At 44.2% G+C, this 12,762-nt stretch overlaps 1 protein-coding gene across 5 annotated transcripts; it reads right to left on the reverse strand.

The window, feature by feature from the left end:
• Positions 1-500: 500 nt before the first annotated feature.
• LOC306796263 (uncharacterized protein) lies at positions 501-12,476 on the reverse strand. Of its 5 annotated transcripts, none has more exons than XM_079295112.1 (5): positions 10,707-10,877; positions 8,504-8,662; positions 7,448-7,503; positions 6,943-7,302; positions 3,512-6,749 (listed from the first exon to the last, which is right to left on the reverse strand). In XM_079295112.1, exon 5 carries the CDS (start codon positions 6,423-6,425, stop codon positions 5,529-5,531), a length of 897 nt encoding a protein of 298 aa, XP_079151238.1. In that variant the 5' UTR covers positions 6,426-6,749; positions 6,943-7,302; positions 7,448-7,503; positions 8,504-8,662; positions 10,707-10,877; the 3' UTR covers positions 3,512-5,528. The 5 variants fall into 5 exon arrangements, with proteins under 5 accessions (XP_079151240.1, XP_079151238.1, XP_079151237.1 ...); XM_079295111.1 differs by having other exon boundaries at positions 8,504-8,710; XM_079295114.1 differs by lacking the exons at positions 3,512-6,749; positions 8,504-8,662 and adding an exon at positions 501-1,232.
• Between the last annotated feature and the right edge of the window lie 286 nt (positions 12,477-12,762).

The raw sequence follows: 12,762 nt of genomic DNA on the forward strand, positions 1-12,762 counted from the left end.
TGATGAAGAGTCCGATCAGAGGAATGAACTGATGAAGAGTCCGATCACAGTAATGAACTGATGAAGAGTCCGATCAGAGGAATGAACTGATGAAGAGTCCGATCAGAGTAATGAACTGATGAAGAGTCCGATCAGAGGAATGAACTGATGAAGAGTCCGATCAGAGCAATGAACTGATGAAGAGTCCGATCAGAGTAATGAACTGATGAAGAGTCCGATCAGAGGAATGAACTGATGAAGAGTCCGATCAGAGGAATGAACTGATGAAGAGTCCGATCAGAGGAATGAACTGATGAAGAGTCCGATCAGAGTAATGAACTGATGAAGAGTCCGATCAGAGTAATGAACTGATGAAGAGTCCGATCAGAGTAATGAACTGATGAAGAGTCCGATCAGAGGAATGAACTGATGAAGAGTCCGATCAGAGCAATGAACTGATGAAGAGTCCGATCAGAGTAATGAACTGATGAAGAGTCCGATCAGAGTAATGAACTGATGAAGAGTCCGATCAGAGGAATGAACTGATGAAGAGTCCGATCAGAGGAATGAACTGATGAAGAGTCCGATCACAGCAATGAACTGATGAAGAGTCCGATCAGAGTAATGAACCAGAGCTCTGATTCCTCTGAGGTCACACTGCTGGACAGACAGTGATGAAGAGGAGGATGAAGGAGGAGATGAAGACCATCAGACAGTGATGAAGAGGAGGATGAAGGAGGAGATGAAGACCATCAGACATTGATGAAGAGGAGGATGAAGGACGAGATGAAGACCATCAGACAGTGATGAAGAGGAGGATGAAGGACGAGATGAAGACCATCAGACAGTGATGAAGAGGAGGATGAAGGAGGAGATGAAGACCATAGATAACTCCTCTCACTGCGCTACGACCAGCTGTGACTGAGCAGCTCATTCAGACATCAGATCATCACAACGAGACCTTCAGACGCCGCTTTGGACCCCCGACCTCCGACCTCCGATAGCTAGACTCATCTTCGTCTGTATGATGGAAATCAGTCGATTTCGTTCTCTAGGCTGAGAGGAAACCTTTGAATGTTCTTTATGCTTATAGTAACAAACACCCAGCAGATTTAATACTACGATTACTCCCATTACACAGTAGAGGAGTGTCCATCCTGGACTCACTGCTTGTGATGGACTTCCTGTCATTGAAGCATCTCTTCCTCCACTTGTTGTGTTGTGCGTCTCAGGTTTGGGCCGATCCCTCTCTGCTGTAAAGAGACCAAACAAGTCTGAGTCGTTCATGAGAAGAAACAACATCTCACTACAACACAAACTAAACGTCCCCAACAGATGAAACTGAAACATATTTCACAGATCCTGTAAGAAGGAAGTGTAACGACAACAATCAGGTTCTTTTTAGTCCAGGAAACTTCTACTGAATCAACTCACCTGTGACGTTGAGGTGACATTTCTTTGATCGCTCATCATCACCTGTGATGACATCACACTGGTAAAGACCTGAGTCAGCAGTCCTGAGTCTGGACATGTGGAGTCTGAGTCGTCCTTCTCTGAGGACGTCTTTCTCAAACTGGACTCGTCCTGCAAACCGTTCATGCTGAGACTCTGGAACCTCGACACCTTCATGAAGATGAAACAGGATGAAGGGTCTGACATCAGTCAACATCAGGCAGTAGATATTAAGGGACTTGTCTGTTCTGGTGGTGAAGGTCCATTCCAGAGTGACGTTGTGGTTCTCCTCTGCCTGATAGGAGCTCTGTGTCACATTCACTACTAATGATGCTGTTGAGGAGACAGAGAGGGAGAGTGAGGAGCAGACAAACAGCTTTAACATGAGAGCCTTTAAACTGCATCTCCAGATGTTTCTGTGGAGTGTTTAGTGATGCTTCAGAGCTGCAGTGCTTTAAACATACAAAAGTCAACTCACCACAGACACAGGAGGTCAGGATGAAGAGCAGCAGGATGCAGCAGGTCATCTCCTCCCTGTGAGAGGAGACAGAGGTGAAGAGTCACCAACACATCAAGGTGTTGGAGGTCCACATCTACAGTCTGTCTCTGGAGTCTCTAAACACTACAAGCTGTGCTCTGACTTTAGCAGCAAGTCAAACAGAGGCAGAGTGGGCGTGTCTGTCGTATATGTGCTCAAGTGACTCAGGCGCTCAAACTGGTTGTTCTCGTTTATTCAGCCTTCTCACTTTTTGTCTCATGACGTCCACACAGAGAACACACACAAACTCATGCTGTTGTTGAAAAGTGTAATTTCAATAATACAGCTGTTTTTAATGGATCAGGTTTTATTCTGATGTGTCTTCAATGCATCACATCTTTTTAACTGTTCTTCACTGAATGAACCACCACGTTATTACCATGAACATCTTGTCTAATACATCAATCCTCATCATAAATCTGTACAATAACACACAGAAGTGATCATAACTTTATTTTACCGCAGCATTCACTCCCAACACCAAACACCTTCATCCACGATGAGATCAGACTTTAGACTGTTGAGCTCAAATCACTTGACACCGTATTTCACTTTTACATTACTTCCTGTTTTACTGTCTGTTTGCATCTCTTTATAACGTATCATTACGCATGCATAAGACTACACCAGTTACATTCAGCTCATCCTGTAAGAACTGAACACCTGTAGCACACACACACACACACGTTATATATATTTTATTAACTTTGCAGTATTTTATTTCTTGGATTCCCATAACTTTTCATATTCAATGAGCATTGTTGGAGATGCTCCTGAGATCTAATAGTCTTATTATCATCTGTTAACATCTTATTACTGCAACTCAGCGACAGCATCACTCTGTACATACTAAACCTGTTCAACATGATTTATATGATAATAACACCAACATTAACACATTCATTCATTCATTACCTCGTACGTCTTCAGTCGTGTGAAAGGAATAAAGAGACAAAGTTCTCCAGTTTGTGTCTGAATTCTTCTCAGCGACAAGCAGCACGCGAGGACTCGATGTGCAGATCTCTGGAGTGTGTGCTGTCTGCCGTCTTCAGTGAGTTCATGTCCTTGTGTTTTTACACAGACATCAATGAAAGAGGAGCTTTCTGTTTGGGAGTGGACTCAGTGGTGATGAGTCAGCATGTTATCTGTTCTGGTAACATGCCAAGTAAAATTCTTCTTTGTATGTTGAGAGAAGAGCACGACACCAACGTCTCCAGCTGTCACTCAAACACCCAGAAGACATTCAATGCAACACCAACAAACTGGGTGGAAGGGTGTGGTCTATACTGACATGCGTGATTTAGGAAATGCGACACAGGTGAGCAGGTGGAGGTGAAAGTCATGTGAGCAGGATGAGGAGGGTCTGAGGACACCTGGTGGACAGGTGGAGAATGACAACAAGGCTTCATAGAGATGAAGGAGTGAATGTGGCTGAAAAGAGGCAGAAACACACACAGCTGAGGCCGACGCTGAGACGAAGTGCTGCAAACTGAAGAAGCAGCAACAAGGAAGTGTTCAAAGAGTCAAAGTCACTCAAATAAGTGAATTTAAATGAATTTTATTTCGTTAGAAAAGAATAAATCATTACATTACATCATTTAGCAGACACTTTTAGGTACAGCTACGGGAGCAACGTTAGGGTTAGGTGTCTTGCTCAAGGACACATCGACATGCGACTACGGAGCCGGGGATCGAACCGTCGACCTTCTGATTTAAGGACGACTCTGCTATCCACTTAACCACAGTCGTTGTTGCTAAACTTGTAATCATTTTAAGATGTTAAAATGATTTAAACATCTTAATAATGTCAGATGACACAAGAAGCAAAAACCTCACAAATAAAATAAAGTAAAAGTGATCACAGTCATATTTAAAGAGCCTGATGGTCAGATGATCACAGCTGTAACATGCAGCCACAAAGATTTCCTCGCGTGGTCTTCATCATTAATACAGTGTTACCTCAATACAGAGAGAGAATGACGATCAATAACAGTAAATAACACGTTCAACAACAATAAAAGGACATGTGTGTGTGTGCGTGCATATATCTACACATCTACACATCTACAAATCTACAAATCTACAAATATCAGCAGTCCTGAGTCTGGACATGTATCATCTGTTGATTCCTCAATAATATGAACACATTCATCACATAAAGCTTTAAGTACAGAATAAATATACATGATATAAACATGTGCAACATAACTTTTAATACTTTTCTACATCCTTCATAATATACTGATCAATATCTGAGCTTCTATTAGACACTGATGTCAGTATGAACTTTATTCTCTTTATCTATTTACTTTACTCTTCATGCTTTGTATTTTATCTTTCAATGATGTCACTATTATTTATTTTACTCTGAATAATTGTATTATATTGTTCATATATTGTATTATATTGTTTTTTGTCATTTTTCTGATGTAATCTTTGATCAAACTTATGTTTGATTATTTCATATCAGATGGTTCAGGTCTGTTGAATGTTGAACTCTTTCATCCTCTTTCTCTGCGTCTGTCTTTGTAACATTTTGTGTTTCCTTTATGGAAAACACTTTGCATTGTTGATGTCAACTAATTGCTGATTTTTTTATTTCCATTCATATCTTAATGCTGCTGTGAATCCTCAGATATGAGTCATACACAGATCCAGTGTCTCAGACTGACTGAAGTCCTCCATCAGACTCTTTGTGCAAACACTTGAATAATAATAATAATAATAACTTTAATTTATATAGCGCCTTTCAGGGGACCCAAGGCCGCTTTACAAGAGTAACAGTTTAGACCAGGGGTGTCAAACTCATTTTCACTCTGGGGCCACATCAGCATCACGGTCGCCCTCAAAGGGCCGGTTGTAAATGTAACCACTCCTAACATATTTAGTTTAGTTTCCCGGGATATCTGTGACTTCCACAACACGTACTAAGCAGAAATAGAGGTTATTTTTTCCATGGTTAATGGCGGACAGTTGAACGGCTTTCAGGGCGATAAGCCCCGCCCCCTCTCCGACGCGTCCAGTGCGAATGAACACAAATAGCCCCCGGTGAGACCGGCGGCGCGAATGGCTCAACTCAGTTTTTTTATACTCAAACATCTCCGCTCGATGTGAACTTTGAATTGGAACAGTACTTGGGCTGAGACTGATGACGTTTCACAAGTCCACGAGTTTACAAGTGCAGAGAAGTACGCATGTTGAGAAAGGCACGATCACTTGTTGGAAATCCTCTTTGTAGGTTGTTGCATCTCCTGTCCACCTGTTGTGATCGTTTTAATGTCGGCACACAGACAACATGCTATCTCATCACTTCGACTTTCTATCTCATAATTTCGACCATGGGGATATTTTTATTTTCACATCTAACTTTTAATTTTTGTAAAAAAAATAATAATAATAAAAAAAATTAAAAAAAATTTAATTTTTTTTTTGCTGGCGGATTCGCGGGCCACATAAAATGACGTGGCGGGCCGTATGCGGTCCGCGGGCCGTATGTTTGACACCCCTGGTTTAGACAAAAACTGTTTAGACAAACAGTCAGAAAAACAGAACAAGTGAACTAGGGGCTGAAAGCCTTGGCGAACAGATGGGACTTGAGGGCCCTTTTGAAGGCGTCCAGAGTGGAGATGTTGCGGATCACCGCAGGGAGAGAGTTCCAGAGGGTGGGGGCTGCCACACTGAAAGCTCTGTCCCCGAAGGTTCGCAGTTTGGTGCGGGCGGTGGCAAGCAGGCCAGAGTCTGAAGACCGCAGGTTCCGGGGAGGGGCATGTGGGCGGAGGAGGTCCGATAGGTACTGGGGGGCATGGGCATGGAGGGACTTGTAGGTGAGGAGGAGGATCTTGTATGAGATGCGGGACTTGACCGGGAGCCAGTGGAGGTTGATGAGGGTGGGGGTGATGTGCTGCCAGGGCTTTGTGTGCGTGAGAACCCTGGCGGCAGAGTTTTGTACATACTGGAGCCTGTCCAGGGTTTTGTTGGGTACCCCGAACAGGACACCATTACAGTAGTCCAAGCGGGAGGTGACAAATGCATGGACCAGGGTTTCAGCAACAGACTCCGAGAGTGACGGTCGGAGTCTGGCAATGTTCCGGAGATGGAAAAAGGCAGTTTTGGTGACGGACTTGATGTGGGACTCGAAGGAAAGGGTGGAGTCCAGGATGACACCCAGGTTGCGGACTTCAGGAGATGGGGAGATGGAGCAGCAGTCAACCTCGAGGATGAAGTCACCCACCTTCCGGAGCAGCGCCTTGGGTGCCACAACCATAAGCTCTGTCTTCTTGGTGTTGAGTTTGAGGAGATTTGATGACATCCAGGTTTTTATTTCATGCAGGCAGTTGACAAGGGACTGAGGGGGGAACTGGGAGGATGGAGTAGTACTGAGATAGATTTGAGTGTCATCAGCATAGCAGTGGAAGTTCAGTCCGTGATGGCGGATGATCTTGCCGAGGGGGAGCATGTAGATGGTGAAGAGGAGGGGGCCAAGCACAGAGCCTTGGGGCACGCCATGATTGACTGGGGCTAGGGGGGAAATAGAGCCGTTGATGGAAACAAACTGTTCCCTGTTATTGAAGGCTGAACATCTCAGTCTTGATGTGTTTTAGCTCTTGTGTTTTGTGGTTCTGAGTATGAATCTTGTTTTTAATGCAGAGAGCAAATAAAGAAAAAACCAGTGCGACTGTCAGTCCCAGTGCACAGAAGAAGCCGATCCTTCCCCGACTCTCTGGTGGTGTTCCACTTTCTGTCGGTGGAGGATCTCTTCTCAGAGTTGTTGCTCTCGCTGCTGCAAAGACACCAAACAAATCTGTTTTATTCATGTGAAGAAAAACATTTTCACTGAAAAGTAAACGAGATACAACAGATTAAGTTGTAACACATTTCCCACAAACTGCAAGAAGGAGGTGATTTATCAGGTTTTTATTCATCTGAATGAAGCTGCTTGAACGTGTTGAGAAACTTCTACTGAATCAACTCACCTGTGACGTTGAGGTGACATTTCTTTGATCTCTCATCATCACCTGTGAACACATCACACAGGTAAACACCTGAGTCAGCAGTCCTGAGTCTGGACATGTGGAGTCTGAGTCGTCCTTCTCTGAGGACGTCTTTCTCAAACTGGACTCGTCCTGCAAACCGTTCATGCTGAGACTCTGGAACCTCGACACCTTGATCAAGTTGAAACAGGACGAAGGGTCTGACATCAGTCAACAGTTCACAGAGGATATGAAGGGACTTGAGGGAACCGTCTGTTCTGGTGGTGAAGGTCCATTCCAGAGTGACGTTGTGGTTCTCCTCTGCCTGATAGGAGCTCTGTGTCACATTCACTACTAATGATGCTGTTGAGGAGACAGAGAGGGAGAGTGAGGAGCAGACAAACAGCTTTAACATGAGAGCCTTTAAACTGCATCTCCAGATGTTTCTGTGGAGTGTTTAGTGATGCTTCAGAGCTGTAGTGCTTTAAACATACAAAAGTCAACTCACCACAGACACAGGAGGTCAGGATGAAGAGCAGCAGGATGCAGCAGGTCATCTCCTCCCTGTGAGAGGAGACAGAGGTGAAGAGTCACCAACACATCACATCAAGGTGTTGGAGGTCCACATCTACAGTCTGTCTCTACATCACAACACTCCTTTGTGTTCATCATCCTGCTCACTACACACAACTGATGACACAAAGCCTTGATGCCAATGCAGCGTCAATGTGAACTACAACCACAGCTAAAGCTGGTTTCCCTCCAGACGTTTCATTCACAGTCAAATAAAACAAGTATAAGCTGCAGTAATATGTTTCAAGACAGCGCCAGATGTTCAACACGACAGGAAACAGTCACCAGGTGTCGATACAACACTACAAGCTGTGGAAAGACCCGCCCTGCTCTGACTTTAGCAGCAAGTAGTCAAACAGAGGCAGAGTGGGCGTGTCTGTCGTAGTGACTGCAGGTGAACTTCCTCTACAGCAGCGGCTCCCAAACTTTTTACGCCACGCACCCCCCTCTACATCCAGACCGGGTTCACGCACCCCCAATCACCCCCCCACCCCCACACACACACACACCTTAAAAAAAAAGCAACAGAGCCGCATAAAAATCGGACGAATGAGAGAACAGTTTGCTCGCGCGTGGCGTTTGTTTACAAGATAAAGAACACAAAAACTCTTCCTGCACCGTGCCTTCTGAAAGGTAACGGACATACACCAGAAGATTGGCCAAATTGGCCACATCTGTAGGCTCGTCTACTTGCAGAGAGTAAAACTCACTCTTCTTCACGCGACCGATTAATGTAGCCAGGATGTCTTCGGACAAAGCATCGATGCACGCGACAGTGTTGTTGGACGCGGGATCACGTCCAACTTGTTCGCTTCTCTCTCTCCAATCATACATTCCACCATCTCTTTAACATTTGTTCCCCTCTCCACCACCGCCTCGCCTTCTCCCTATTACGCGGTCAGAATACTACCACAACACGCCGCCTGTCAGAAATGAGCTCATACACACACGCACCTCCCCAGCAACGAGGCACATCACCCGGTCACAATACCTCCAGAATGTCCCCGGGTGAAATCCGGGACTTGGTTTTATGGTTCCGAGTGGCGGGCGCTCACTCGTTGGCGCTGGGACGCGAGGTCTCCAGCCGTCCCCGCCGCGAGGCACCCGATCGTCAGGTCTTCAGCCCTCGGAACAGGCCGCGGGTCAATAACTCGTGGGTGGCGGGGCAGAGGCGAGGCAGATCACAGAAACATAAAGACTAGAGTACAGCAAAGATATGTTGATGAGAAGCGTATTTGTACGTCAAACACAAACGTAATCAGGGAGAAAATACGTTTGTGGTCAAACGTAATTGAGAATGCATTTTAGTTTTGGGGGAACGTAATTTTTAGGAGACGGGACTGCACCGCCATTAAATTTTTTCTCTCGCGCACCCCCTAGAGGCAGCCCTGGGGGTGCGCGCACCACACTTTGGGAATCCCTGCTCTACAGCTACTGATTTCGTTGCAGCGTGCAAGTTCGAACGAGCCTCGTGGCTGAAGCAACTTGTCCTCGCTGTGTCTCGTTTGTTGTGCAAGTTCACTTTTTGTCTCTCCCTTCATGACGTGTTAGTCATGAAGTTAGTTGGAGTTAGTTTCACAGCTGATAACTTCACAGTAACTGTTTAAAACTCCTCAAACATTTCTCTCATGTTTCCTCCAACACATCAAGCTTCTTATTGTCATTGTTGAGATTTACGGTGACGGAAGCAGTCCACCTCTCAGAACAGGGTCTGGGACGCTGCGGTTGCTGCTGCACAACACGTTGATCGTCAACAGATCAAGAAAGTGACAGAATCCATGACTGAAGGCTTATTACTGTTATTAAAGAAGGGGGGGGGGGGGGCTATATTGGTCACTGATTTGTTTTGAAATGTCAGAAATGTTTATTTGTAAGTTTTGAGTTCTTTGTTTATTATTCTCACTTTAACAGCAAATAAACAAGTGAGATGGGAAATTGTACTTCCTTAAATATTCAGCTTTGAGGTTTATGAACATCTTGGATTGAGCGAGAGCTCTGTGGTTGTTCAATCATAAAATCAATCCTCAAAAATACAGTTTGCCTAATAACTGTGCACACAGACATTCTATTGTCAGGTTATTGACTTCTGTTGGGATCTAAAGGAGCGTGTTTGGGTTATCAGCAGTTAAGAAACTGAATTCTTGACATCAATAGAATTATTGATGTATGTAACAATTATTAATGATTATTAATAACAACGGGGCACCACCCTGCGAACAGGGACCAATAACCAAACAATGAAACTAAGTCTCATAATTAGTGTTCACTCATAATGTCAATAGTCTGCGTATGACTATACATTCAGTGACAGTGAAGCGTTAAGTTCGTACACAAGGCTACTACATACAGTTTCATTACGCATACATATGCACAAGTAATCACAGACGACTGCTCCTTAAAGTATAACAGAGTTTATGAAATCAAAATAGAAAATGATCAAATCAATTAATATTGCAACCAACAAACGTTATCACACAATCTTATATGCCTAATACCTAAAGTCAAATGAATAAAATGGATGAGGATGTGTGTGTGTGTGTGTGTGTGTGTGTGTGAGCAAAAAGGGGGAGGGAACAGCTCAGCGACGTGGTGACGTCTCTCATGCGTGCGACCCAAAATGGCGGTAGCCAACAGGGGACCCGGCGTCTACACGTGGTGGCTGTTCAACAGTAGCTAGATTAGCTCAAAGCTATATGTGTGTGGCTCTCGGCCAATGAGATTGCAGCGGTGCATTCAGGTGACTTCAGGAACCATAGCTTTTGGGGGGGGGGGGTGCGGAATTCACACCCTAATGTGACATTCCTTCAGAGGAGGTTTGCTCTCATCAAACCACAATCAGGATGAAACCTTTGCTTGCAAAAGGGAAGACCTGATTCTCTTTGTTCACAGCACATGTTGAAGCCATATGGTCGGACCCCAACACTTCACTACAGTCAAAATGTAGAAGGGTTGACCCGATCAAGATTTTAAATGATTTAGATTCTGGGAACAATATCCACAATTATTGAAAGTCAGCGACGCACTTTTGCACAGAAAAAAAGGAATGAACTGCATAATGTGTAAAATCCATCCATATATTCAATTATATTGACAAAACTAATATTTGCAGTCGTTGCTGTGGTAACAATATGGCGCGAGTTTACTAATTTGAGCATTTATGTTTCACATATAATAAAGTGAAGGTGTCAACTTACCACATACGGAGGCAACAAAGTGCATTCAACAGCATGACAGACACTTTGTATCCTCCACTCTCTCTTTCTCACGGTCACGGTGTTTCTCAGCCGCTATCCTGTCGTGTGGTGTTGCATTCACTTGACCACACCCTGCACAGCCTGCAGCTCTGATGTGTTCCTACATGCACACTAGTGATGTTACGAGATGTGCCGACGCTTCGAAGCGTGTGTCGAGTAATGGAGGGGGCGTTTCCTCGAAGCGCGTATCGAGGCTTGCTTCATTTAGGGGAGGAGCCAGAAATGATGACGTCCGAAGCCTCGCTGCCCGGCTGTACCACGTGACTGCTTCGGGAAGTGGTTCAGATTTTGCCGGGAGGTTTGACAGCAATATAAACCCCTCAGGCTCCATTCAACATGTGGGTTGTTGGTGGAGAGTTGCGGTCAGTTGAGAGTTTGGATAGTTTGGAGAGAGAGAGATAGTTTGGAGAGTTTGGAGAGAGAGAGATAGTTTGGATAGCGTTTATATAGTTTGGAGAGTTTAGAGAGAGAGATAGTTTGGAGAGTTAGGAGAGTGAGGAGAGAAGGATAGGTGATAAGATGGAGCCAGCTAGGAAGAGGAGGATTTCCCCTGTGTGGGAACACTTTGATTTGATAACTCCTAATAAGGTAAGCTAAATCTAACTATATTTCAGACACATTAGGTTTGCTTATCAAGAACTGTATTTTTCACAGTTTCTTATTTTATTCAAAGGTGAGGTGTTTATTGTGCTCCAAGGAGTTTGGGTACAATAACAACACCTCATCCATGCTAAGGCATTACCTTATGCATGAGAATAAGGAGGAAACTGGAGCTTCACCTAGCCATGGTAAGTCATTACAATATTACAAATGCACCATCACAATTTTTCCCTGTTCACTTTTGTTTATTGTGCAAATAAAGACAGGTAACAGACACTGTATTTATTCTCTTTTAACCAGCCACCAGAAAACAAGAGCTGGATGAAGCCCTCGTCTCCATGATAGTGAAGGACACACAGCCCTTCAGTATTGTGGATGATGTTGGATTCAGGGCGTTTGTGTCCAAACTGGATCCTAATTATGTTATCCCTACAAGGCAGGTATGTATGGGTGCATGCATGAAATTGAGAAACTGTTATTTCTGAATAAAAATGAATAAAATGTCCCCTGTCCTGTACATCACTGTCCAAGTTTCACAAGCATATTCAGTCCCCTCTTCCTAGTTCCACAAGCACTTTCACTGTCCTCTGCCTGCTTAAGCCCATGCCATTTTCCTAAAGTGACATAATAACATTATTACACAACCTGCCATATCATATGACACTACCATTTTGGGAAAATTTACACACAGAATACATTCAAAAAATATTTTATTATGAACATATGTCATAATTTATGTACAGAAATTATTTGGTCATACATTTTTGTAATTCATAGTCATTCCCAACAGCCATAACCGACATAAAAATTCAATGCATCACATTATGTGGTTCAGATACAGCTGCCTGTGATTATACACTTGGCCAGTAGGTGGTATCGTGTGCACATGAAGCTTCGAGTAATGAACCCTTTCTCGAACCAATTGGCTGAAGTGTTGCGATGCCTCATGAGGCTTCATCTCGCCATCACTAAATGCACACTAACTCTTTACTGTCCTGTTACAGTGAGTATACAAATAAATCCCCTTACTCTGCACAGCCAGCTGTCCTCAACCCAAGATGTCCTCAGTCTGTCAGGAAGTTCCAAGATGAGCGTTCACTCACTGCTGATATATCTGCACTGAAGTAAAGAGTGTCTGTCCCCTCACTCCTCCTGCTCCTCCTGCGTTCAGCATTTGTTGTGTGCAGACTAAGCTCCTCCCACTGAATAAACCGTTGATCAAATATCTGCACCAACAGAGGCCAACAAGCCTGCAGGAAACAACCAAAAGGGAGTTTCCTGCATGGCTTCACACAAAAAACCGGACAGGTAGCCTGGTCGGTCGTTCCCTGTCTGCACAGACACAAATTACCGTACGTAACTATAAGTGTTCAGTGTTAATACATATAAACAACAG

The sequence above is a fragment of the Melanostigma gelatinosum genome (genome assembly GCF_949748355.1).
Source record: "Melanostigma gelatinosum genome assembly, chromosome: 23".
In the NCBI taxonomy this organism is placed as follows: Eukaryota; Metazoa; Chordata; class Actinopteri; order Perciformes; family Zoarcidae; genus Melanostigma; species Melanostigma gelatinosum.